Source organism: Opisthorchis viverrini, assembly GCF_000715545.1.
Source record: "Opisthorchis viverrini unplaced genomic scaffold opera_v5_64, whole genome shotgun sequence".
Classification (NCBI taxonomy): domain Eukaryota; kingdom Metazoa; phylum Platyhelminthes; class Trematoda; order Opisthorchiida; family Opisthorchiidae; genus Opisthorchis; species Opisthorchis viverrini.
In genome coordinates, this window is record NW_008751720.1 from 1261458 (window position 1) to 1289147 (window position 27690).

Below are 27690 nucleotides of genomic sequence, written 5' to 3' on the forward strand. Positions count from 1 at the left end.
ACAGAAGATGTTTTCACTCTTGACCCAGGAATGCAAACCAACTACGTGGATACCTTCCGCTTAGCAAGGCCTGGTAGGGTTTGAGGCGAACCCAGGGACAACAGAAGCAGGTATAAACAGCATTGATGCAGAGATCTTAATAGTGTCTCACACCCTCTCAGCACGCTGCATGCCACGACTTTGTCCTCCAAACATCAGAATTAAATTGATTATACATTCAGTGACTTTAAGTGATACTTGCTGAAATTTCGGATGTTAAAAGTTGAAGAAAGAAGAACAAATCAAGGTAGAAGGCGCTTCACACGCCATAGTAGCCATGGATCAAAATGGTCTGGTTAATCGATTCTTCCAGTCAACCAAAACCAATATTTGAATATGTCGGTATTACTCATGGGTAAGATCATTTTCAGGCCGCAGCTGACGTATACCTGTTGCTTTAAGATTCATCCATCGGTCTTTATGTTCATTTGGACCTAAGCATCACCGCACTGCTCCCAGTGTACCGATCGCTTCGTTATCTGACTCCCGTTTTAGGCTGTATTTGATTGTCTGTTCCACCCAGGTCATCTTCCTTGGCGCGCTCGTTGATTCCGTGGCGATAAAATGCGAGAATCGAACGAGAAACCAATGATAAAGCATAATCAGTGGCCACCGATCGGCAGAACAGTCGCTTATTCGTTGTACATTTTGTCCATCGAGCTCCACCGAATGGCGAAAAGCCTGAGGGAGACTTTCTCCGTAACCCGGGGAGGGATGAGTCTTGGTGTTGCGAACGCGACACTGAAAAGTCACGCGCTATTATTCTCCAATTTGGTGTGCCAAAAAAAGCACTAACCTCAACAAGCATTGACGAGTTATTGCCGAACATGATAGACTCCCGGTGACAGTGAAGCTGACTGATGAGCTTCTGAGGTTTGTTAGCTCATAGGATGCAGGACAATGACGAAAGTGACACGTTTTTTTTCAACCGAACAGGCTAAAGTACGGATCGCCCCGTATAGGCTAACCAGTTGCAGCTGGCGACAAGGCGTTCAGCCCCAAATCGACAACTCTAATGCGTTCGGTGAGATGCGGTCCTCTAGTTTAACAAATCAATTACATGTGGAAAACAGCAGAGTTGAGTAGTAAAAAACATGTGCTAAATCAGAACCATCGATTAAACAGACGCAAACACACATTTGCATTGCTACTCTCCACACACACACACACACACACACACACACACGTGAAACAAGGCAAGTGGATGTTATACGAGATGAGAAACCGTCCAAAACTGGCACCAACAAGTTTGTTACGGTGATCGAGACATTTTGTGGTATTCCCGCGACACAAGCACACATGCGGAATGTGTGTAGTTCAGATATACCTGAATAGACTAGCCAACCACTGATTAAACACATATTATGAACTGTTGGACTCACATTTTTCTACTTTGGACCGCTCCACATCGTAGGTTAACCGCCGATTTTCAGCCTTCTTGCGCAACGCCTGGATGATAAAATAAGATAAAACGGGAATGTCGAGACTTTGAGTAACCCGACGACAGTGCAGCATGGTTCTCACAGGGAGTGGAATGAATCTAATAGGAGGAATATGGCAGGTAATATCATTCTGAGAAGCACCAACAGTAGCGGCAGATATACACCGTGTACAGCTCACGCAGTAGTCTTAGCTGTCAGTTTCCTTTGCCAGTAACTTGAGAAATGCCACGCATTGGAAACAGTTATCGATATGTTCCCTTAGAGACAAATGCAGCAGACACGATAGGAAGGAGAGCTAAAGAGGCACATAGTAGTCTCGAGAACAAACCACTCGTGGAAAACGGAGCAGACGGTCTAAGTTTGGAGCGATTATTCATTGGGAGGGTGAAACCACCTATCAATCACAGAAACGCTAAATTCGGATAATGATATAATGCTACATGTTGTGCCTTATTGTTGGGATCCTTTTTTAGTCAAACATAAGTAGTATATGTGCTAACCATCCTAACCGGATAAGCCTTCCTTGCTGCTAAAATGGATCCGGCTCACTACCTAGTACGCATTTGCGGACCGTTTCATGACGTACGCGCTACAGTCACTTAGAGCTTGCTGGGGAAATCGGTTGCAGACGTTTGGGTTCTTCAGCTAGGACAGACCACAGAATGTGGGACTCTCACAGCCCTTTTGTAGACACGGTTCTTCACACTCATAAAGTCGTCAAGGGTGACATACGTTGGCAAATATCACCTGTGCGCCTTGGTCGTCACGATTTGATCATCACCAAACCAGAGCTCCTCATTTTAAAGATTCAAAAGGGTAGTATACAGGAGTGGAAAGTCCTGACTTTTTCCTAGAATCTCACAAATGTTAATCCGGAGACCCTGATGTTCAACACTAACGGCATTCACACGCCCTCTGCGTGTAGAGACCATGTTTCTGATCCACAAAGCAATATGAACTGCCATAGTGTATACTTTGACAGACTAAGTGACGTCAATCCAGCAAAAGCTGCCCTGTCCTTCTCGACTCGAGACGTAATGTGGTACTCAACAAGGCCACTAGCCCAGGTAAACTAATTTATCGATTGGCCCGTCTGCAAGCATGAGGTTTGGGTTCAATCCCACCCAGTCTTCTAGCAGCAAGTCACACTTTGCAGGTGTAAAGTGTGCAACCACATACAAAACCCTGCATCTCTAGAGAATCCTTGAACCGATAAGAGGAACATTATCCTCATACTAAACGTTTGTGAGCAAATGCCCCGAAAGCATTTCGACCGCAGAGGCAGGCACACGAGCAACATGTCAATACCAAGGTTAAGAAGGAATGGTGGCGATAGACTGGTCTTACACCACTGGATATGACGAACTCGGGGAAAAGCCTGCTGCATACCAGTACGCGCCGAGAGGATCCCGCATACAGAGCCCTCAAAAGGTACATCCTTGATCGCCGGACACCGCCACAGTTTCTGACGACCGACAGAGTCAAAAGCAGCTTTCAGGTCAAGAAGAACGTTTAACAGAGTGGTTCTGTTTAAGAACTTTCCGCAAAATAAAGATACCGCTCACCCATCCTAAGCCAGGGTGGAACCCAGCTTGATTCTCACGAATCTGTCTCTCTCGATAATCCATCAACCTGCACAAAATAATGCCAGATAGCACCTTAGATGCAAAGGATACCAGGGTGATAAAACGATGCTTTTCGTGTGACATTCTTGTGTCCTTTTTGAAGACTGGAATGACGGTGGAGGAGCTCCATCCGGCTGGTTTTCTGTTTTCTTTCCAAATCCTCTGCAGTATGGTGGTCCGGCTGTTCACCCAAGATTCACTACCTTCTTTAAGAGTGCGGGGTGCAGACCATCGGGCCAAGTGCTTTGCTGTGTCGGAGGAAGGATATTTCAAGCTGGATTTAAGTTGTTGATCGCGGGATGGTGTCAGTGTTCCCTTCAGATTGGTTGGCCTCTTTGAGAGGTTGTGTTGAACGAGATTAACTGAGCTGCTCTCTAAAGTACCAAGCACTTAGCTCAAGACGACGATTCTGTGAATGAACTGTCGTTCCACCTTTTCACAAACTGTTCCACTGACATCCATGTTCTTCTGGCCTGTTGATCGAATCAGTTGAAATATGACGCGGCTGTTGCCTGCAGAAGAATCTTTGTCATTCTCTTGGGCGTTCTTTCATTGTTCAGGGTCTTGAGTATCCGGCTTTTGAGGGATCCGCGTGCGCCGACGTGAACATCAGTTGTTGGTGTGGCTTTCCTAATGGTAATAAGATTTGCTGATCACGATGGTATCCAGAACTGACTCAGCTGTCACCATCCACTTGATAGCTGAGAGACACCTGATCAAGTGTGATATACGGTGCCGCAAAATCTCGACGTATGTGCAGAGGTGCTGCGGTGAATCACTCACACGTCGCCCTCGTGTTCTAACAAGTCTGATGGAGTCAACAAATGTTGTTTGGTCCGGCCTACTCCATTGAATAGAAACGTGACGGAGGCGCGAAACAGCGCAGGTGACACGACAACTCGGCCTCGAGGTCAGGTGTAGAATATGCATATGGTGACACACGCGCGAAGGCGGCGTGACACGCAGGATATTCCCACCAAACACATCACGTATGACACCTCTGGCGCACCGCCTTGGTAGTGTTTTATTGTCAGTCGTAAGATCATCCTCGGTGGTCGAAACGTCGGACAGTTTCGTCTGATATATCCCCTATGTGGTCACCAGTATTTTCACTGAACCCAGTGTTCATTTGGATGAGAGTGTCCAAGTGTTAAGAGCGCGAATTTACAGACCGGAAGGTCCGAGGTTCAAATCCCACCTCCGCCTCTCGACTTCCCCTGTCTAGGCTTGGGCAACCTGGCAGTATCCCAGCCCTCGTGGTTCCTTCGGGTGGGATGACAGCTAGGCACCGGAAAAGTGCCACAGCTGAACGCTTTGGACAGACCGTCCTAAAATCTGACAAAATGGCTCGTTTGCATTCAACCCCCAACCAATCCCCGCGACCCACGTAGCTGTGCGTTTGCAGAACCTTTCCGGGTAGACCGGAGCTATGCTGCTGACCTACAGAAACTCACGGAACGAATCTGTTCTGCTTATGTGTGATGCTGACGGAAAGCGAAGTGAAAACGGATCCCGCAGCCATTCTGGGAGTAATGTCACGTGACCGGAGTGAAGTGATCTAAATCGTTTTCGCAAGGAGAGGCTTCTGTTGAGGACACTATATACTTACTACTGTAGATAGTGGTAATCAACCGGCAGACAATTTGAGTTGTCATGCCCACAGAATGGGCACGCAAGACACTGATCATACCAATCTTCGATTGGTGCAATGGATCCGTGAGTCGGAGCTAGTAAACGTGTGTTGAGTACTCAGCCGACATTCTCCCCTACACCACGCGGAATGTTTCAAAGGCATTGATTGTCAAGCAATACGGGATTTTTCCCGGAGTAATCATGAGGATGTTGCAAGTAAATAACAGTCAGCATCGGTTGTCGGAGACGATCGAACATCTCCGCGGGCTCAAGGGAATAGCATAGTGGACAATGACTGGGCTCTGTTTTACACTCCACTCCTCAGTCACACAAATTCTGATGTACTAATCAAATGAGGAACCAAAGAAAACCAAAACCGTCACGTCCTAACAAAAATCAACACAACAAAGTTCCCACGTCTTAGCGGAACAGGTGTGGTCTTGCTCAAACAGGTATATGTGCGATAATACTTCGGAAATGTTGACCACTCGTCACCGAATGGCGCATCATAGCCATACTTACAATAATTTCCTTGATATCCTGCTTTAGTGTTTCCGAAATCAGACTGACGAAACGTAAGCGAGCCTCCTCCACGGCACGTTTTTTAGCCTCCGTTAGTTGCCAGTAGCCCTCTCCAGCTGAAAGCAGTGCACTCCCTACAGCAATGGAAAACAACAGGGGTTAGCTGGCAGTCGCCATTAATGAAACAAGCAATACCAACCTAAAATGTAATCAGATGACCTAAAATGTGATAATTTGTTGCCTTGTGCGACGAACGAAGGGTCTCATACGTGCTAAACACAACAAGGACATCAGTCACATGTTATGCTCATTCGCCAGACCGGTCGCTCTTAACCTCCTTTTACCGGCCAACTAAACTAATATGACGGAAAACAAAAATCTACAAACTGGTTCCATTTTTTACTGGGTTGTTTCGTCCCAACGATTCGAAATGAATTTTTGTAGGACATGCTTTTAGGATTTGGCACAAAATTTGGTAGAAAACCGAGGTGAGCACTTCCATGTGGGTGCCTCACAATTGTCTATCGCTCATTACGCCTTCAAAACTCGGCATTTTAGTCAACATCTAAGGAAACCACGTAGCTAGAACAATACACACTCCTGGTGTTCATTTGAGCATTTTGTACATTGCAGATGGCACCAGATACTCAGTGAAACCTTTTGGCAGAAATGTTTGTAACTAAAAGGCGCAAACATTTCAGAGAGGTTTGGTAAACAATCGGTGGAGTTATTGCTGGGCAACGTTTCGCTTTTGACACAAAAGCTTCGTCAGGCCAAGTGAGTAATTAAGTAGGCAGATTGGGCTTTAAGGCGATCAGGGAACCAATCCGTGAGATTTCTTATGACTAGCCGACTTGATCAGAGCTGGGTGTTTAGTCTGTTGTTCCTGTTTGTTGGTTAGTGGGGATGACTAACATTTACTATAGATTGGTTAGGGGGGAGGATTAGTTTTCAACTCAGATGTCTCGTCCCTGATTTTTCAGTCTAGGACATCTTATTGGAAAATTCGTTCACCTGTGTTCGTCAAAGGGTGCTGCGACAATTGGTTTAGGGATGGGGGTGGGGTGGTTAATTGGATCTAACTCTACTTGGATTCTGTACTTTTGGGCTCAGGCCATTTCGCTGAAAACTGCACACCGCCTCGTGTCATCTCGGCTGATTTAAGACCGCTCTCCACACGTTTGCAAATTCTACCCCCTCCACTCTATTCACGCTGGGATTCTTGGCGATTTCCACCGCCTCGGCCACCAGTCGCCGTGGTGTAAAACTTAAACCCCGTCTCAGAATGTTCTCTCGTCCACGGAGAGTTGCGTTCGTTCTGGCAGAGTTGTGTCTGCCAATAAAAGTCTTCTCGCTACTTCCACAGCGTCCGCTTTAGGGACATTGGTATACATCGAGTTGACATCAAAGCTAACCAGGATTTCGTCTAGCTCTAACTGAAACCCAGCTACTTTTTTTTAGCAAATTCATACGAATCTTGGATGTGTGGGGGACTTTCCGGCAAGTGGTTTAAGGATACCTGCTAGAAATCTGGCCAGCTCGTGTGCTGGTGAACCCATGCCATCCACTATTGGTCTTATGGGGACACCTTCCTTGTGAATTTTTGGTAACCCGTAAAGTCGTGGTTGGATTGCACTTTTTGGGTAAAATCGATGCCACTTGCCCTGCCCCAGATGGCGTAAACTTTTCAAGTTATCTGCCTTAGGATTGCTGTCCGATTAGTGGATCGCTAAGGCTGTCTGCCTCCATCAGCAGCCTTATCCGAGATAGTTCCAGAATCTACGATCAAGGAACCACATCTCTTCGCACAGGATACGCCATTGAATAACGACTGCAGGACGTGTGAGCACCCAAGTGACATTTAGTAATACATTGTTTAGCAAAGGCGCATTCTTTGAGAATGTTGACCCACGAGAGAGGCATTTTACAGATTCCTGTTCGGGTTAACACAATCGAGCCACCCTTTACATACTTGAAGTGACCGTCAACATCAAACGCTGTAATAACACTCAAGTTTAGGAGAAAACATTTTGAGAACAGCCGTTATTTGCAGTCTCGTGTGATCGACTTGATCATATGAACTCTAAAAAGGATTTGTTGAAGCTCATCAAATTCTCTGCTGAGAGTCAGTATGACGCGCAGTGACGAGTCGATCGGCGACTCGTTCCGGCTTACCGGAACTCCACCGCTTCACGTACTGTAGGACAAGTTCGAAGCGGCACATGTGCTTGCGAACTGTCAGACACGGAAGAAACTGCGCCAAGCCCACATTTAGCTTGTTTGGATCTAAAGCTGGAACTTCACTCCCTAACTTTCGGTAACTCTATATAGAAAGAACTCTATCCTCGGATATGCTCCGAAAATAAATTTATGCAACTTCTTGGACAAACGGATCCTCAAACAGCCGGTTATTCGCTCCTCAGTTCACCGGACACTAGTATCAAGCGATGATATACTTCCCCTCTCTCCTGTGTAGCACCCTCATCGTCGAATGTTTGGTTTTTCAAAAATTCGACTAGATTATCTATCGCTTTGATTTAGGTTTTTTTCAGAAGAGTGGTGGAATTCGCAGTGGTGAAAATTTCCTGACAGATGAGCGGGTAAGTTGTTCTTCAACCTCAGCGATGTGACGGCTGTAGAATGAAAAATTCGCATGACTAAGCTGTTATGAAAAAATTGGACTTCGCGCTTGTGCACGCATGCGGATTTTAATCCCTGGAGCTCATTTGAGTTACCCATAAAAAGCCTAACAAACCGAACTCGAAAAACGGAGTGAAAAATTCTTAGGACGTGGCAACATTAAGGAGTATTAAAATGGTAAAACACAACAAAACCCATGAAGGTAATAAGACTAGAAAGAACGTTTTTTCAGTCAAACTCGGAAAGCATTCTCAGCGGTTTTTAAGGACAGCCTACTCCAACCCCATACTAACTTGTGTTTAACCCCTAAGAGGGGTTAGTAACTTCAAAATGATAAATATAAATAGTAGCTCAGCTGTAAAACCCTTTCTGTGCCTAGCTCCCACGCCACCTGAAGGAACCAAGAGGGCTGGGATACTGCCGGGTTGCCCAAGTCTAGCCAGGGGGAGTCGAGAGGCAGAGTTCGGGTTCGATCCACGGACCTTCCGGTCAGTAAATTCGCGCTCTAACCACTTGGTCCATCTCGCCCCACTTCACCACACTAGTGAATCTGTTGGTGTATTAATGACGGTATTTCAACATACGATTACTTCATGACTAAACCGATAAGATGATGATGATTCACCACGTTTTTGATATGTAACTGCAGCCCCGACTGCAAACAACTTGAACTGCAGCAGAGTCAAATCACCGTTATCGATCCAACCCATGCAGGTCACGTGATGACTGCATGAACACGAGTAACACACTGAAGGGCAATCTTACGAATAAAACCGATTAGGATTGAACAAATATACTTGAATCCACCCTTTCTCCCCCAATCGTTCCACCTCCAGCCTCCATCTACAAATCGACTCCATCTATATCCCGCAGTTTCCAGTGCTTCTGCTTTCAGTCACCTCACGCCAAACTAGCTGCAACTCAAGCCACCACAAAAGTTACGTTTTTGTTTTCTTCACCACAATTTTTCCATGCATCTTGACAGTGTCTCAGCTACAAACCATGGATTCAGCTCATCATCGAACTCTGTTGTCACGTTTGCAATAAGGCTTTTCACTCACCTCTGCCACATTAACACCACTTCCGCCAATGGGACGTAGATCCCATCTGGAAGTTTGTTGTTAGTAACAAGGTAAATGAACTCTGAACTCGCATCTTCCATTCCGCTCAAGTTATCCACCCGTACAGTCCACTTCTCCCTATCAAGACCACCTCATCACGTGAGAATCCCACTGCCACATTGAAGCATTTTACCTTCACTTCCCCCAAGACAGCAAGCGTCGAATCCTTTTTTCCCATTCTCCCAGTTTCGATCTCCGGAAAACGGGACATGAACAAAGCGCCAAGCCCTGAAGGTGATGGCGTGTTCAGTTAATTCGGGAAATGAATAGCTACACATTGAAGGCGATAGCTTTGATGCACGAGCGCCACTGACTGCGCGATTGGGTCTGCCAGTGTCATTAACCATTGGTGAGTTGAGTCCCGGGGTCCCCATCCAGGGAGGCGGCCGTTGCCGACCCGGATAAGTTTACTGACTAGTGTTTGCGTACTTCGCTGCCAGGTCATACATTGTCCACCTCTCGGTCGCTTCTACTCAGCACAGGGCTGGACAAAAAGAGCTATGTGAGGTAGACGGTCTTATTCTTCCAAACAGAAAAAAAAACATTGAACTGAGTTCAGCTGTAGCACTCTTCCGGTGCCTAGCTGCCATGTTACCCGAAGGAAGCATGAGGGCTGGGATACCGCCAGGTTGCCCAAGCCTAGACACGGGAAATTGAGAGGCAGAGGTCGGGTTCGAACCACGGACCTTTCGGTCAGTAAATTCGCGCTCTAACCAGTTGAGCCATCTCGCCCCTGAACTGCGCAAGGCTCTGATTAACGCCTACCTTTTTACTTTTTCCCGAGTATAATTTACGTTTGATTACGTGTTCTATATGTTGCCTGCACTGTCTTTCAACATCAATTAGGCCTACTGAAGAGTTCTAGTCAATAGTTTTGTTTACAGACAACAAAGAGGTTGAAAGGCAGTTACTCGTACCATTCAGACACCGGTCCGCACCGTCCTGGACTTACTGTCCAGAACTGCACGCTCTTCGTATCGGTCGCGCTGAGGGAAATCGCCCTAATGGATAAATGCTATCATGTAAGCCAATCGACTAAGTCTCAAATCACGTGCCCCATCACTGGGGCAGTATTCAACAACCGCAGACGCAATGCGAAAGTTTGCTGGTTTGGACATCCATGCTTCACTGTATGATTGCAATAATTAGATTGAAAAAACTATGCGGTTAAAAACATAGAAACACAGTAATCTTCCAGTAAAGAGAGGTCACTCCACGATGGAGCTCTTAAAAGCGTTCCCCGTCAAACTCGACCCAATTCGGGCTCTTCTCTCCCGAAGAAAACCCTTCACTTGGCGGTTTGTTTCGAAACTGGTATAGTAGCAATATGTATTGGTGATTGTAGTATTGAAGGTGGTAGTGTCATCATTTTGCCGCATTCCTTCTGGATTATACTCAGAATGATAAAACAGGGTGATTCTATTCAGGCCCCGAATGGTATGGCGGAACCATCCAGTTGGGGAGTTTCTGGATTAGCGCATACTATCTGAGTTATCGGCGGTGGTAGTGTCATCATTTTGCCGCATTCCTTCTGGATTATACTCAGAATGATAAAACAGGGTGATTCTATTCAGGCCCCGAATGGTATGGCGGAACCATCCAGTTGGGGAGTTTCTGGATTAACGCATACTATCTGAGTTAGGAGAGCCCAGCAGTACTTGAAACTTCGTGGTTCCTCGGAGTTTCATCAGACCTCTTTTTTGAAAGGGTCCCCAAGCCGAACACTTTGTCGGCGATCGAAATATGGACGACGGCCTGAATAGATCGTAAGTGGTGGTGACCGTACGGAGGTGTGAATGCATAATATTGCTCTAAAGGTCGAATCAGGCACCTGCTGATATCTTTCTACTGGTTATCCGTTGGTTATTGTCCTTCATTGAGTAAGAGACCTACGAGGACTTACAATTTTCACGTCTCATTCTGAGGAGGATGAAAGAAAAAGGATTCGATTATATGACTGCTAAATTCCACCCATCAAGAGTGTTCATCGTGACATAACGGTACCTTGTTTCATTGATTACACAGAGTTGTGAACAGTTAGCTGTTTGAGTCTCAACAGACCTGCATTAATCATGAAATTCAGGCGGGTGCGGTGGCAAACACAACTACTGATCGATATAAACTTGACAGTCGAAACGCACAGTCATTACGAGTACAAGCGCAGCACCTGAGACAGGGCATACAAGAACAAACAGCAGGAGCGAAGTTGAGTTGTTTGACAGATCAGTCGGATAGGTCACTTTGGTAATGACTCCTCGCTAACGCGATCGCGTGTTATGAGATAAGCTACCATAAAAGTGCTCCGCTGATTAATCGTTACTGGTATTCCGACTGAATCGGGTCAAACGGTTTACACTTTCGTTACAACCCTTTTTGCGGAAATCATGACATAGCATTCATTTAAGCAGAACAGGCTGAATTTTCGTTACATTATCCCACGGGGGTCACTTAAATTACAAGACAAATGTTTAACAATAACCTGTCAATCATGTTTATCTTTAATTTAGTTTGTGAAATTATACAACCTGATTTCAGTAGGCTTGTGAATTTCCAAAAGCCTTACTTCCAAAAAATACAGTAAATTCAATCTTGTCTTCATTCGCCAGACTTAAAATTAAGTTGAAATAATGGGACCTTTATCTCGGGTAACCGGATCAGTTCTGACTGCCAGATCAATAAATTCACGTTTTCAAGAAGGTTTCAAGGTTGCCCCTGTAGCTGTTCAATTTATATTCGTGCCACCGAGAAACATCAGGTGTGTCACCAGTCACCTAAATGACAGAGATGCCCTAGTCCCCTCTTTTCTGCACATGTAACCTAAGCGTGAGTGATGCTCAACACAGATGGGCACCAATTCAAGTAATTCCATAAACGTGTTGTGTTCACTTGCCACATGGCAATGGATCAGTATTACCCCCAAAAGCGTCGAAGGTGATTTTGGCAAGAAAAGAGAGGAAAACGATTTGGGAATGTGAACACCGATCGTGTTAGAGGGAAGTCGTCATACAGAGTTTATTTCAATCGCCAGTATCAATATGGTCGAAGGAAGTCCAAGAATATCCTCATGGGAGTGGGCTTACTATCGCAAAACACCCTGTATACGCTCAGCTGTAGCGCCCTTTCAGTGCCTAGCTGCCATGCCACTCGAAGGAATCACGAAGGCTGAGACATTATCAGTTTGCCCAAGCCTAGACAGGAGAAGTCGAGATGCAAAAGTCGAATTCGAACCAAGGACCCTCCGGTTATTCGATTCGCATTCGAACCACTGAAACATCTCATCCAATACCCCATATGTAATCAGATTTAGAGCTAATCGAAAACGGTCATATTTTGAACAGCAAATATATCGATCACATGATCAAGAAGACGTGATGGGCGAACAATAAAATGAACAGTTGTCGAGCGAAAACCTTGTTTTCACCAGTTCGAAGAACAATCGGCGAATCAGCAACACCTGAAACCCTCTGTTAGCTAAAGCCGAGCTCGAAATAGCTCAGTGGTGAAGGCGAGAATTTACTGTTCGGCAAGTTCGAATCCTAGCCCTGAATGTCGACTGCTTCTCTCTCCCCTTGGTAGCCTGGAAGCACCTACGCCCACGTACTTCCTTTGGGTTGCATAGCAGGTTGGATGTAACAGCTGAACGATTTTAATCTAGCGTTAGGGCCCGCATTTAGATGGAAATTTCTTTGAGAATCAACCGGTGTTCATCAAGAATCCAGTATCCATCCAGTACCCTTAAGAATAGAGATGAGACGCGGTAACCAACAGTGATTCCTCGAATACATAACGAGCGGTAGGAATCCAAATGCATCTAGTGAGAAAACACTAACAAGTACACAGTGAATTTGTAGCAATGTCGGGATTACCGATTGTAACAATTCTACACACATCAAGGATTGTCGAGTTCACAACCAATAACCAATGAGAACTGTGCGAAAAATGGAATAGATACATACGGTCATTAGAACACACTGAGTAGAGAACCGGGGTGCCAAACGGATGAAACGGGGAATCATGGTATGATGTGGTCAATCTGTCCTAGAATCCGTTGGTCTCAGTTTTTGAATGGGTGATCAATCATGCGAAACGACAGTTTGACAGTTCGAATCGGATCACAAGCACGTGCCACAATGGTGCATTAAGGTCAGTCGGTCGCTGATCAATCAGGCAAAATAAGTCAACCGAACTACCAATGGGTCGCTGATCAATCAGGCAAAATAAGTCAGAAACTCAACCGAACTACCAATAGTTCAACACATTATCAAGTCAGAAACCAATTTCCTTAAGTTGGTGGAACAAAGAAGCTATCGTCTTGGAAGCTCGCCAGGGTGGATGCAACTCAAACCTAAGGGGGCGTTTATGTAGACACACCTTGCAGATGTTTACGAAATCACCTCATGTATATCACGAATGTCTGGGCCCCTGACCGTCAATGTCTGGGAACCTCCCAGCGCAAGGTCTGCCCGACTCCCTCGTGTTTGGATTAGGACACGGTACAACAGGATGGATAGCTGATATTAGTGGCATTCATTGGGTTATTTTGTAAACAAATTGTACGCACGCTTCTATGGCGAGGGAGTACTGGTTCTGTCGTCATTGACAGTGACAATGATCTTACCACAACGGGTTAGAAGACTAAATCAATTGCGTCTGATTCCTGACACGCCACAGAGACTGAAGCTTATCGTGGGTATGACGGCTTGTGTGCCGCCGTGACCCATTGAGCTAGACTGAGGGGTGTCCCTGCGACACTCACACAGTCTCTCATACTAGGCTGGTCGGTGGTAAGAGATCTGACCAACACAGTCTCCAGGCCCTCCAGATGGCGACTTGTTCTACGAAAACGGTGATGGACTTGTACTTCTTGTCAAAACACCGCCGCCTTGCGACAGACTTTGGCTGAGGACTCTAACCTTCCTCCCGTCTAGATCTGGGAAAACTGGCGGTGTCACAGATCACGTACAACCATGATACTTACAACTGAACTCATGCCGCATCGGTCGTCGCGTGCTGCCATCAGCCGGGTCGCCTTACTTGCTGCATACAGCAGGGTGGAAAAGCGGAAACATGCTTGCTGACGCCTCCATTCTTACACTTTCAAGTTATAACTCTTCTACCCTATCCCATCCAAGTTCGAATACTCTCTGCGCATGTCCCAGCACTAGGACTGACCGCATTATCCACCATACGCCACACCCAGCTGGAGCTTCTGTACGTCCGATTTCAGTGACAACTCTAAACACTTCGAAATTTGTTTTCAGACCCTGAAAGCCGGTTTACTTAGCTGTCCTCGATGTTCGCACACTGAAGCATGCAGTACAACAGGTGGGTCCAGCAAGTACGCTGGGTTCCCTCTGTATTGATGCATTTTATCCATAAGAAGCAAGGATACAGGAAACTTTAATTCCACTGACTGTCCCATCTCTCTCTCCCAGGTTTTGGGTGTACACCTCTGTTGATGCGGAGGCCGCTGCAGCTGAATATGCTGACGTGGGTATTGTGCTGAACAACCGAGCGGGATACTGACCGGATACCCGTTGACAGCCGCCTCTGCGCGGTTCGTTCGCCAACGTCTTTGAGAGAATATAGAGGAAGTGAGGTCCATCGCACCTTGCTTATTGTGCCTGCTTACGTCCCAATTGACTGCAGCGCTGAAGCCTCCAGAGAGTTTCGTTGATGTTCTAGGTGCTTTTTTACAACGCAATAAAGGCTCAGACATGGTTATGGTTGCTCGTGACATGACCACCCAGGTAGGTAGAGTAAGCGCTGCTGCGGTCCAATCGGGTCGTCCTCTTCAATCAGATACGTGGCGCACGGACAACGGAGATCGTAGAGATCTTTCAAACATGTGCCGATTACAGACTGTCCCTTTGCAGCACGAATTTCCGGAACAGCGGGAATCGGTTGACGACGCGGTGCCTACCAATGAACCAACCCCAAAACCAAATAGATCACATCGCCATCAGTTACCGGCGGCGAGGGTCGGTCACTGCTTGCCGCTCCTTTTGGAACACCAGCGTGGACTCCGACCATGCATTTGTATGCTTCTGCTTTTCGTTGCGCTTTTCAGGTGAACGCGAAATGCGCAGACCTCGCTTAGTCATTGACAAGCTGGTGGACCCAGAAATCACATGAAACTATCAGAACCAGTTCGTCAGATGCCTGCCAGACGGTCCTATGTCGGAAATAAACGGCCACTGGGAAGAGATATCCAAAGTGTTACTCAACGCCGGAACTTCCATTTACGGTACAACCCAGCCAACCTCATCCGAACATTGGGTCTCTGGTAGGACCACGTCTTTACTGGAGGCCCGGCGACAAATTCCACCTCGTCGCAATCACAACTCCATCCAACGCATCACCCGACCTCAAGTAGAGTGTAGTGTCAGTGCAAACCGAGAAGCTTGGTGGACTCGAAAGTCTAAAGAAATGAAAGATGTAAAGAATGCTGGGAACGCCCGTGTTCCACTCCACTCGATTCTTTCGACAGGTCCTCGGAAACCTCATGTCATCAAAATAATCACGGACAAAACCGCTGCATGATATGCAGTAAAGCAGGACGCTTGAAGCTCTGGGTAAAATACTTCGAAAATCGATTCCATTGGTTACCTGATACCTCTACGCCCTCTTCAGGATGGCGTTAAACCACGAGGCGGACAATGTATGGTTTAGAAGATAGTTATGAAAGAGGTTACGAAGAGTTTGGGTGTTGTTGGTGCAGCACTCCTTCCAGAATGGAGTACCCATGACCCCTCCTGCGGCTGGCTGGAGATATTGCAAAAAATGTCGGATGATCAGTGTCAATGGCATTTGTGTTGTCAGTTTCATTCCAGATTGTGTGATTGAGTGTTTGGAGATGTATGCACCTCAAAATGCTTGCGATAGACCTACACCAGGTCCCTTCTCTCGTCCATTCTTTTCTCTTCTTTACATTCTAAAGAATAAGACATGATTAAATAAACTATATGGTTGAATGCCCGTGAAACATCAGTATCAACACTGACGTCGCTGTCTCTGATAATGACGATGACGGATACATTCTGCTGCACAGTGACAGCACCGACAGGGTTTTGTTCATGAAATGGAGTCCTATCTTCCACTATCGAACAGAACATTGTCTCATAAAGGAAACTACTAACAAGGTTGCTGAAAACTTTTCAACAGCCCAGAACCGGTTTCGCCCTTCTTGAGGCTCATCATATCATAAACGAGAGATTCAGTTGAGTCTCTAATGAAAACCATATTGATTTGAAAATGAGTGTAATTCTCGAGAACATTGCTTCCTTTATGGAAGACACTAATCGTGAGGCTCACTATGCAGGTGCAGTCTCTGAGTTTCCATCAACTTTATATTCTGCTCGAACCGGAATTGGATGTAACTCGCGACATGCGCTCATTTGCAAACTTATTTGGTTTTATCGGGAGGCTAGACTGAATCCCAGCTGAAGATCTTATTTGTGCTATTCTTCACGTGAACCTGCTGCACAAAAGCTGCGTCAATCCAAGAGGAAGCATCTTGTAAGAAACTAGACATATTGCGGCTAATTTAACGTGTCAACAAAATGATCTTCAGCTCTAACGTCATTGTGACTAGTGGATAACGCGGCTGACACATGCTTCTGATTTAAACCTTTCCAATCATTCGGGGTAGTAACAAGAAGTTGGTGATGTGCTTCAGTTAGAACCAGACGCCAAGTGGGTTGGTTCGTAAGATCTTCCAAGTGATACCTTTGTCTCAGAGAAGCAAAAATATTGCAGCCGGTCTACTGACCGCTTCATGCTGAAACGCGCTCGAGTAACGGAACACGTAATTCACTTCCTATTCAGGTGTTAACCTAAAAGACAGGTGAATCTGCTTGGATGTCAGCATCAAGGCAGCCTAAAGCCCTTTTTTATTCGTCACAAGCATCAACAAGAACACGGGAGTTTAGTACCGCTGACCTGTTTCAAGCTCGCGCATTGAGAGACGCTAAAAATAAAATTCAAAGGTTCTGTAGGTTCTGTGGTGAAACGCAATGACACTCTAGTCTAGACAAAGGCACCAACAATTCGGGTATAGACCCAAACGTTGGCTTTACTTTTAAGACTCTGTTCCTAAAACCACAGGACATGTATACATAGTTGATAAGTGGTGCGTGCATCCAAAATAAGAACTTACCAAGAGGGGAGTCCACATCTAACGCCTTGGCATACTTCTCGAAGCACTGACCAAGAAGGAATTCTGCGTGAGGGTAAGAGTTTGTAGCGGGATTGTTATGCGACCCTTCCGCGGTGGGTGTCGGGCGAATGCGAATATTAGCGCCTGGCTCTAGGCATTCCATAGACCGCTTCTTGACCTCTTCGAAATAGCTCTTGTACACATCGATTAACTTAAGGGCGAGAGGAATATAAATTTTGGATAGTTCCGATGGATGAAGCTCGGATAAAGGAAGAAATAAAGAATAGTCATACCGGATAAACACAATCAAGCCTTATATCCGTTGATTTGCGCCAGTAACCAACTCATGCTCGCCTAGTATCTAGAACACTTCATTCAACGCTACCTTCACTTACTAGTGCTAAAGGTTCCACAGATCTTGCCCACTTGTAGGGTGTGACATTACAGCCAGTTTCTGGATACCGTTTTCACCGGCCAATTTAGTACTTCCACTTTCAAAGATCACCCTTCGAACGTTGAAGTGTACCAGTTGAAAATACCATTTTACTCCTCCTCCCTTACGACGGTAGAGGACTCAGGGTAACAACAGCATCTGAGCCAAGCTTTCTCACTTGCCAAGGCTCAATGGACCCTCATCATAACACTAGGTGCTGTGTTCATTTGACGACCATGCTGACATCTGGAAATTACCAACTTTGCCAGTTCTGAAAAAGCCTACCCCGTTATCGCTCATTGCAAATAAGCCGCGCCCCGAAGTTAGATAACATCATCTCAACCAGTACGGTTAGGCTCGACATTAGAAAAGACCATGGTTATGGAAACACGTGTCTATCAAGCGGTTCACAGTGTTCTTCCACTTGCATTGTGTTGTGTTGTGTCGTAATGTGATGTCAATCAAATTTAGAAACTTAACCATTTCAATCAAACTGACTTTGTTCGAAATATAATTCAATCCTCTGGGCGGGGCGTGGGAGAATAAGCTCTCCCCCGGTGAGCTTAGCCACGAGGAGCGGTGGGCAGTGAAACATAGTCGAAATTCGTCCGAGCCATGAAATCAAACCTAGAGTTGTTTGTTCAATCAGTCATTTTCAGAACTAAGTTGTAGCCTCATTATGAAAAAGGATATTCTACAGATAATAAGTCATTTTCGAGAACATCGCTATCGTATTTCTATACCATTGTTTTGTAGGCCCCAAGTGGCATGATCGGGTGAAATATCGAGATGCCTCGTGGTCCACCCTTTGAATTACGGAGCTTGTAATCCCGGTATCTTCTGTAATACAGCAGTTCAAAAACTGTTTTAGGGAGCGCTCGCGTAAATTGTTGTGGTTAACTGCTCTCTGAATGGCACATGACTGTTTATTGAGGATTTACAATTTAATCCAGGTTTACAGCCCTCTGAAGCCATTTTGCACATCACCACATACTGCGTACAGGTTCGAACAAAGCAGGTACAAAATCTGTCCAGAAAAAACTAGGACATGACGCAAGGAAACCGTCTGTGTGCTAGGTTGATAGACTCATTGCTTACAATTTTTTGGTCGGCACTAATGAGTGCCGCCACCGGGCCTTGACGAACGCGTCGGGCCAATAAAACGTTTCTAACTTGGACTACTATTGTCTCAGCTCTAGGTCTCGTGATGCTGTGATTGGCCACTTTGGTGTCATAGCCTCCCGATCGGGTAGTCCCATTATGATGAAGTTGCATTCCCCGGGTTCTCGTGAAAATGCTTTTTTATACCCGGTACAGCGCTTGTGCTCGCCTTAATCATACACATTGGATCGTCCATCTCGAAAACACCATATCAATTCAGACGATATTAAATGATCTGAATAATTTTAACTCGCAGTTTGGAGTGCGCTTCACACCTGAAAAGTGCTCAGACATAAATCTAAGCTTGAGCGATGAGCCGATTGAGGTAGACAAATTCGTCTACCTGGGTAGTTGTATCAGTCCCGGGGGTCTAGTCAAATGCGATATTTCCACTCAGTGGAAAGGCCAGAGCAGCCTTTGTGAACCACAATAACCAAATACAAGCACGCGTTTTACGCAGCTGACTGAGATACTGAAGTTTCGGATATGACGAGTATCCCTTCTGAATTTTTGTCGCTTATAAAAGTTCTACATGCCACCTACGGACTCGTACGCGTCGACGATAAATACTGTCCTGAGTTCACCACATACAGTGTTCCCACTCAAGTGTGTCCTGTCCTCACTTTAACTTCGTAATCAATAAGCGCCTTGGAACTTCTTCACCCGCCTTTAGAAAAATAAAAAATCGTCCAGCTGTAACACCCTTCCGGTGCCTAGCTGCCATGCTACCTGAAGAAAGCACGAGAGCTGGGATACTGCCAGGTTGCTCAAGCCTAGACAGAGGAAGTCGAGAGGCCTTCCGGTCAGTAAATTCACGCTCTAACCAGTTGAGCCATCTCGCCCCTTTACCCACCTTTAGCACGCCAAGGATCAAAATACACTCAGGATGTTTGCTTGCGACATTGAGCGCGCCGATTATATTGCTATTCTTTGGCCAGACACTTTAGAAGTGATAACCAGTTTAAATAACCCAGATAATTACATTGCATAGTCCGTTTTTAGTCTCGCTGCTGTATAGTACCGCCGCAAGACTCGGTGGGATCAAATCTAAAGTTCATACTTGCAAATGAATTTATTGGTTTCGTGTATACGCCTATCTATCTGGGTAGCTGCATAAGCCTTGGCACACTGACGAAAAACGAAATCAACTCCAGAATTAGAAGGCCAGGACAGCGTCCGATAAACTCCTCATACTTACTTGCAAATGAATTTATTGGTTTCGTGTATACGCCTATCTATCTGGGTAGCTTCATAAGTCTTGGCACACTGACGAAAAACGAAATCAATTCCAGAATTAGAAGGCCAGGACAGCGTCTGATAAACTCTGCCTTTTGTGGCACCGATGTAACACAAGCTTGGCTATCGAGGATAGGCCGTAAAATGCCGCAGTCCGATCTGTCCGGCTCTATGGGTCACAGACTTGGCCATTGCATATGAAGACCTTCAAAGGCTCCCTGTGTTTGCGGCAGTGCCTCCGAAACGAAGCGCGAGTCTGATTTAAACACCATTAGTGCTTCAGTGGTGCTGAAATGCGCCAGATGGTTTTCGAAAAACTCAAGTTTACTTCGGTAGATCAGCTGGTCACCATCCATTGGGCACGTTAGTTAGGCCATGTGCTCCGTGTGCGAGGAGACCGGTTGCCTCGTACAGTCCTGTTATCCGAGCCTTGTATCGGAATGAAAAGACTTGCGGGCAGTGAGTGAATAGCTCGGCAAAAAGCACGATAACCCTACTAATCACCCCCACTCGACAGCTCACTGACAGTGCTGGATTTATGCACCAATTTATCAGCTCCCGCCTGCAATGCGCAGCTACCCCCCAAATAATCGGTGAACGAAACTGTGGTAGCTACAACCACTGTACGACGAGTACGTGGTTATTACGGCTGACAATGATGATGATGATGACTAGTTAACTCAGTCGCGTCGGTAAATGCCACCTTCCCGGATGCGTACCTCGAGACAAGAGAGACCAATGGTTAGTAACCCTGTTTGATATGCCTGTATCATGCGGCCAAGGGCAGTCTTGCGTCGGAACTATCGCCTCCACTGCGTAATTGTTACCACCTACCATATCGGATAGGCAAAACCATTTGAAATAAATGGACTGATAGGATCGTCCTACTGTTCAAAACTGGCGGCATCCCAGCCAGTGCACAATGAACTGAGCAATTATAAATAACCACTAGCCACATCGGTCGTCACGTGGTGCCGTTATCCCAATAGCCTTGCTTACTACCTACAGTAGGGTGGATACTCCTTCCTCTTTCTCACTCCGTCCTGCTGCTGGAAACATCTCCATGGGCCAATTTTCATGGACCGGTGAATCCGTTCGCCACCCATTGCCATCAGCTGTAATATCTACAGTTAACTACGGCTACAGATACTTCAGGATAATTCCTCAAAACCTGGCGCTCCCAAGCGCACTTCTCTCGATTCCGGTTGTGCACCTCTGGTCGTCCAGAGGATGTTGTGGCAAGCTACTCCGGGTAAGCGTTTTTTAGTCACAGAGTAAAAGATCTGAGTGAATTGCCCCTTCTTTTGGTAATGTCTCTGGAAGCATCCCGCACACGCGTCGATAACCGTTGCCTGTACATTCTACCAGAGTAAGCTCTAAGTCTCAAAGGCCGCTTTTGAGTGATGGTAGTTATGTGCCGATCATGAAATTACGAACCAACGAGAGCCATATGGTTCAGCTCGCCTGTGAGTCAGCTTCCAATACAGATAGACCACGAAGCAATTAGATATGGGTGGCAATGATCAATCACCGGATTCCGCCGGTCATGAAATGACAAGGTGGATACGACCCACGCGCTTGCCCGTTTCCACTCATTTGCGTTGAGGGCGTGCGAAATACACACACGACACCTGGTCATTGAGATTCCCTCGGACAAAACTATGAAGCAAACTTGCTAAAACCATATAATGTAGTTGATTACATTGCTGCACAAACGCAGATTTTCGGCCATTCACACTCAGCGCATCGTAAGACGGGATCTCACTAGACAACTCATCGTCGTTCTTGCTAGGTCGCATTGCTACACACCTGGTTCAGTCGTCGAAGACGAATAGTCCCTAACTGGAAGAGTTAGCCAACCGTGTGTTCGAAGTGAAAAAACTTGGGGTCGATTTTGCGGGCGACACAGTTGGATCGTATAGTTGTTTCACAGTTAATAAAATTATAAAACTAACCGCTGACAACTGTTTGTATTCCTCGCCGACATCAGTACCTTTCGCTTTTGTAAGCTTTTGCGTGAGATACTAAGACACGTTAGTGACTAGGACGAGTTTTTACTTGATTGCTTCGCTCTATCTTTTTGAACAACGAATTGAGCGGCATTCCCGGAACAAAGAAAGAGGGAACGGAAAATCAACCTTGAAAATCAAAAAGTAGCAAAACCTTCCTTAGGTCGAATTCAACCCCCTTGAGCTCAGTGACTCAATAATTTTGTATTCAGTTCACGGAACAATTGATTTTATTTTTCGAAATCCGCAGATGCTACACTAGGCCAAGGGCATTTTCATGACCTCCGTATCCCAATTCTCCATTCTTCCGGTGCTGAGCTAAGTGTTCAGCATTGGTCAGAGAACATCAATTGCTCTTGGGGCCGATATTTGGTACTGTACTGAGGACTTGTGTTTAAGTGAGATTCGCGGATTCACGAATTGAGGATCGTGGCCCTGTCCCAGGTTTCCCGGGTCTATTTTGTTCTTGACGTTCAGCGCCTACTGTTTACCTGAAATGTGCAAGCGAAAAAATGTGTAGCACTTATCTTTAGTTTCTCAGTGCGGGATGATAAGGTGAGCAGCGGAAGTACTCGCAGAAAAAAGCGCGTAATAGTACCTCAAAGTTGGTGCTGGATAGGGTGTGGACAACCGTGGAGGAAGGTTATTTCATGCAGAAGCTACATGAAATGAGAAAAAAGTTTTGTCTAGTGGAATTGTGCGCAATGCGCTTGAAAGTCTTCTCACCGTGTCCCCACCGTGTGTTTGCTTGGTCAGCGGTGAAAAACCTGTTGGCCAAACCTAGTTCGAACAGAACTAGGTCCCCTCGGAAGGGGTGATACTCCTGGAGAAGGAGGTTAGGCCACACGGGACGCGTTACATGGTTCAGGGATTTAAAGCCAGGAAACATTTTTATAGCAGCTTGCCAGACACGGTCAATGGAGGCCATGTCCTTCTTGCCTTCTGTATAGGCAACTTGGTTAACATATTCAAGAAGCGGTCTGATGTAGGCCCATTAGATATTCTGGAAGGCCTTGCAAGTAACACGGGGGAAGGTGCTTCGAACCGCCCACAGGACTTTCAAAGCCTTATGAGTAGATTTCTCATTGTGCAGTGTGAAGTACATGTTTGAAGACAGACAGACACCCAAATCCGTTTCGGCATCTGTCTTTCTGCTGTCTTCTTGTCATTGCTCACCATGAATGATAGGGGTTTGCTGAATCTCCTCCTGGTGACATATGAAGGCATTTTTCGTCATTCAGGGGATGATGCCAGGGAAACGACCAATGCTTCGCAGCGACCACATCAATTGGTAGGGCACTGGTACTGGAACTCCAGGATTACAGGTTGTCCGCAAACAATAGACATAGACTTGAGGGGAAATCTTAAAAGTTGTCGACGTGGACCTGGACGAGAATGGTCCCACTCGGAATGTTCACCTGATTAGAACGCCTTAATCCGGTGTAGTATTTCCCCCTGAATCCCGTGGGACTGGTACTTTTGCAGCAGCGGAACATTTGGAACTCCACCGGATGCCATTACGGTCGAAAAATGTGGCACCCCAAATGAGTCCTCCGTCCCCAGCTTGGGTCACGCTGTTCATAAATATGAGAATAATGGCTATGTAAGAATGGTTTCGGAGGGATCGTTGTTTCATCGTGAATGTCAAGTTATTGGTACTGGGGCAAATTATTGTTGCGCACTTCAGGATGCCCCACGTCACCTTACACGGTATGCCAGTGGGGCTAATCGTGGGTCTTGAGCCACTATGTCTCAGACCGTGAGAGCTAAACTTAGCTCACTTACACCGTCCGTTGTACCGAAATGCTTTTATGGCAGAGCCTGGGCCAAACGTATAGTCATAGGCACAATATAAATTCCGTAAATCCAGCAGTATTTTAGCACAAACCTACAACGCTAATTTTTCTTGGTTTGCTACACTTGCATCTGGAACAGTCCTCCCGTTGGATCTCGAAATATCACAGCATAAATTTTCACGGTTTGCAGACAACTTCCTTACGTGTGAGGTCCCAGCCGCCCTAGTTACTACCCAGCTAACCCGCGATGGCCTTTAGGAACGGGGTTGGAGGCATCTCTGAATTCGGCGAACAAATAATTAAAACAATAGTTGAAAAATAATCCAACCCCTCACTATAGGTGCTACTTATTTGACTTGCGTAAGGCGAATTATACCATACCAAAGCTGGGTCCCTGCCCTGGACTACTCTATCTACTCAGTTTAATGAGTGGCGCTTCATCCTGCTTAACGCTAACCAGCATAAACCGAACAAAAGTAAAGTTCCTGAGACCGGATTATGCGCCTCAAAACCACTTCAGCACGCGCAAACAACATTCGGTATGCCGATGTTTGGCTCCGTAGCTCATGCTCCGTTAAAGCTCAGCCATGGTTTATACGCTGCGGTCATCTCCGTTCTGTCCGAATAGTCCCAGCGGTAGCTGCCCCCTAATTTGCCTCCGCGATTAGCCTTCTCCAGCGGTTTTCGCCCGTTTGTTTGTTCAAACCGACTGAGCTGTTTCACTAAACTTGCCTTCCTCAACCGGTTGAATAACTGGTAGCTGGAGTTATTTATTATTACATAAGCCGCAGTTACAATGGCTTGGTGGGATGGCACTTTGTTGATCTGGTAGCATGCACGAGGGACGAAAACCTCGTGTGGTGGTCGGTACGTCCTTCAGGATGCGCTGCACCATGGTATGTTCGTAGAAACGCCACCCCTTTAGTAGCACGAGTGCTTCGCTCATCGCCGGTGGTTCATAGCACAGCCCTTAATTCAGGAAATCCATAAAACTGTGGCTTTCTGTTTGTTGCTGCTGGGTTGGACTCGTCCCGGTTGTCATTTAACCGGCAAAGCACTAGCCACAAACGATTTAAAAAATACAACAGAAAACACTAACCTACTGTCTCTTAAGAAAACGAAATTCGTTAAAAACAGATGGAATAGCCTGAGCACTCTATGATGCCCCGGCTTACGTGGTGGTGTAAAAATGTAGCAGCCCTTCCCGTGCTTGTTGCTGTACCGCACCAAAGTTAACTTAGTCGATAGAAAAACACGCACTTACTGACTGATCCCCGAAGCGAACAGATACAGAAGCTCCTAACCCTACCAGCATGCAAGACTAGTGTCCAGTAGCTTTCTATTCTCCCTGCACCACCTGATTCCTTGAAGCTCGTAGCAGTGCTTCGGGAACTGGTGACTTTTTCTCTTACACTTACTTTCTCCCTGGTGTAAAGGTGGATAACAGTGATGAGGCATGTGGAGTTTTTTCTCCTAAATCCGCTTCAGGTCTCCTGAAAAGTGAGATCTATTACGAAAATTGTGGCATTTGTAGCATTTGCTTGCGTTTGAGCACCAGCAACTGGGTATCCAGGAAACTTCAGGAAGACGCGGTCAAGGAGAATATTGGTGTTCGGTTTTGTAAACATGATGCACATGAGAGTTTTTCTCCACTATCCAATAGTCTGAAACTGTTCAGTTGATGCTTCTCTAATAAACAACTCCGTAGCAAAAGCCTTCTTCCTTTTGCTGGTACTGCCCAAATCATGTAGTAAACACCAGACCAATCAATCATCTCAGATATTCACTCCTGTCTGCCCTTATACATCTGATGTCCAGACCACCACTCTGCGTACTTAGATCGATTTTTACTAGAACCTTTCTAATTCAATATCATGTTAGCAAACCCAACCCCTGGTCGCCAGTCTACTAGGTGCACATCCATCTATATCTTGTTCCATATAACCATTTTTCATCACTCTAATCGAAACAGACGTCAAGTTTTTATTTCTATGTATATTAACGCACATTATCCCATTTGGTGTCGCCTCAAACGCACCATGCTTCACTAATCTCATCCCACCACCTCATTTTCCCAAGATTTGAACCGCGGCAATGTCGGGTTTGGAAGACTTGTTTGGCTGTTATCCACTCCACCTGCCTAAGATCTACAAACACAGGATCCCAAAACGGACAAAAACCCTGCGATCCCATATCGGCTTCGTTTCAGCTTGTTTCCTTGGCCAGGCTAGAATAACTCCCGCTGCCCAAAGAATCGCACATCCCCGCCAAATCACTTTTAGTGTTGTAGAAGCTGCTTCGGTGTGTCCGAGATTTAGCTCGTGTGTGTGTCCGTTCGGCGTCCCACCATCGATCTGACGTGTGACTTGAGTGGCAGATTGGATGCGTGTCCGATTGATTGGCTCGCGTGAGCGCTGTGGGTTGACTGGATATGTGACTCAGTTGTTTTGCTTACCTGCCACGAATGCGGACCACTTTGGCCGAGTGTACTCAATACACCTGTGTCCATACTTACGTGTTCTTCTGACTTACTGTGAACTACAATACTGGTGAGGGTCTGACGAAACCATCTTACAAAATGTCTTGCGGAAAGCTAGAATAATTTAATGCTACTGGAGGTTCCTGGAACCAATATGTGGAACGGGTAAATTGTTACTTTCTTGCAAACGAGACCACCGACGACAAGCGGAAAGTGAACGTACTTCTTACGATTTGTGGCTCGGCGACATACAGTTTGATACGCAGCTTGGACTCTCTGGATTTACCAAATACGAGGACTTTTGACGATCTTGTGTCTATCGTTTCCAAGCATTACAATCCTAAGCCTTCTGTTATCGCACAGCGATTCAAGTTCAATACAAGGGTACAAAAGAAAGGAAAATCCATTGCGGATTTCGTAGCGGAATTACGGAGCCTTAGGGAGAACTGTGACTATGAAGATTTTCGGAGCGATATGCTCAGAGATCGCTTGGTAGTTGGTGTGAGAAACGCCCGCATACAACAGTGTTTACTTGCTGACAGTAACTTAACTTTGGAATCGGCCTACGATACTGCGGTGGCATTGGAAGCAGCAGAAAATAACACAACCTTGTTACAATCTGTGCAACCTACCGTGACATCAGAGTCGGTGGATTCATCGTATCAGGTGAATCGATTACAGCAACCGTCGAACAGAACACAGTTTAAGTGTTATCGTTGTGGAGGCCGTCACAATCAACCAAAGGATTGCCGGCACACACAAACTGTTTGCAATCACTGTCAGAAACGTAGCCACCTCGTGAAAGTATGCCACTCAGCACCAGCGTCCGAAACTAAACCTGCTGGTACGAATCAAGTCACAAGGTCAGAAGTCCCAGAATACGTCCTTCATGTAGCTGCTCCCACCAACCGCGGTCAGTCGCCGTATCAAGTAGAACTACAGGTGAACAATGCGCCAATGGTCTTTGAGCTGGATACGGGTAGTGCCGTAACACTGTGCATTGAAAAATCATGGCAAGACAACCCGGGACCGACCGTGAAAGGTAAACTTCAGCAAGCCCCAGTCCGGCTTCGAACATATACAGGAGAAGAGGTGAAGTTGCTGGGGACGAAAAATGTGAATGTTCCATATAAGTGTGTGACGGTGAACGAAACCATATACATTGCTGAAGCAAGTGGTCCAAACTTGTTAGGACGTGACTGGCTTCAACAGCTACCCATACTTACGTTAAACCAGGTCTCGACACTCCCGGAGGTTCAATCTCTTATCCGCAATTATGAAGAAGTATTTTCTGAGCCGAATACTGGCAAGTTCTCCGGGGGAAAGGTGAATATATACGTTCCGCCTGGAACACAACCGCGATTCCTGAAGGCTCGGTCATTGCCCTACTTGATGCG

The 27690-nt window shown here is 46.1% G+C and overlaps 1 protein-coding gene across 1 annotated transcript in view; it reads right to left on the reverse strand.

The window, feature by feature from the left end:
* T265_04098 (hypothetical protein) overlaps nucleotides 1–26384 on the reverse strand; it is a gene marked incomplete at both ends in the record, with an annotated part of 46979 nt that extends 20595 nt beyond the window's left edge. Inside the window, 6 exons of the mRNA XM_009168744.1 lie at nucleotides 1422–1488; nucleotides 5261–5394; nucleotides 17180–17390; nucleotides 21965–22033; nucleotides 23496–23784; nucleotides 26347–26384. Coding sequence (XP_009167008.1) covers nucleotides 1422–1488; nucleotides 5261–5394; nucleotides 17180–17390; nucleotides 21965–22033; nucleotides 23496–23784; nucleotides 26347–26384 — 808 coding nt within the window. The remainder of the gene's footprint in view (nucleotides 1–1421; nucleotides 1489–5260; nucleotides 5395–17179; nucleotides 17391–21964; nucleotides 22034–23495; nucleotides 23785–26346) is intronic.
* Between the last annotated feature and the right edge of the window lie 1306 nt (nucleotides 26385–27690).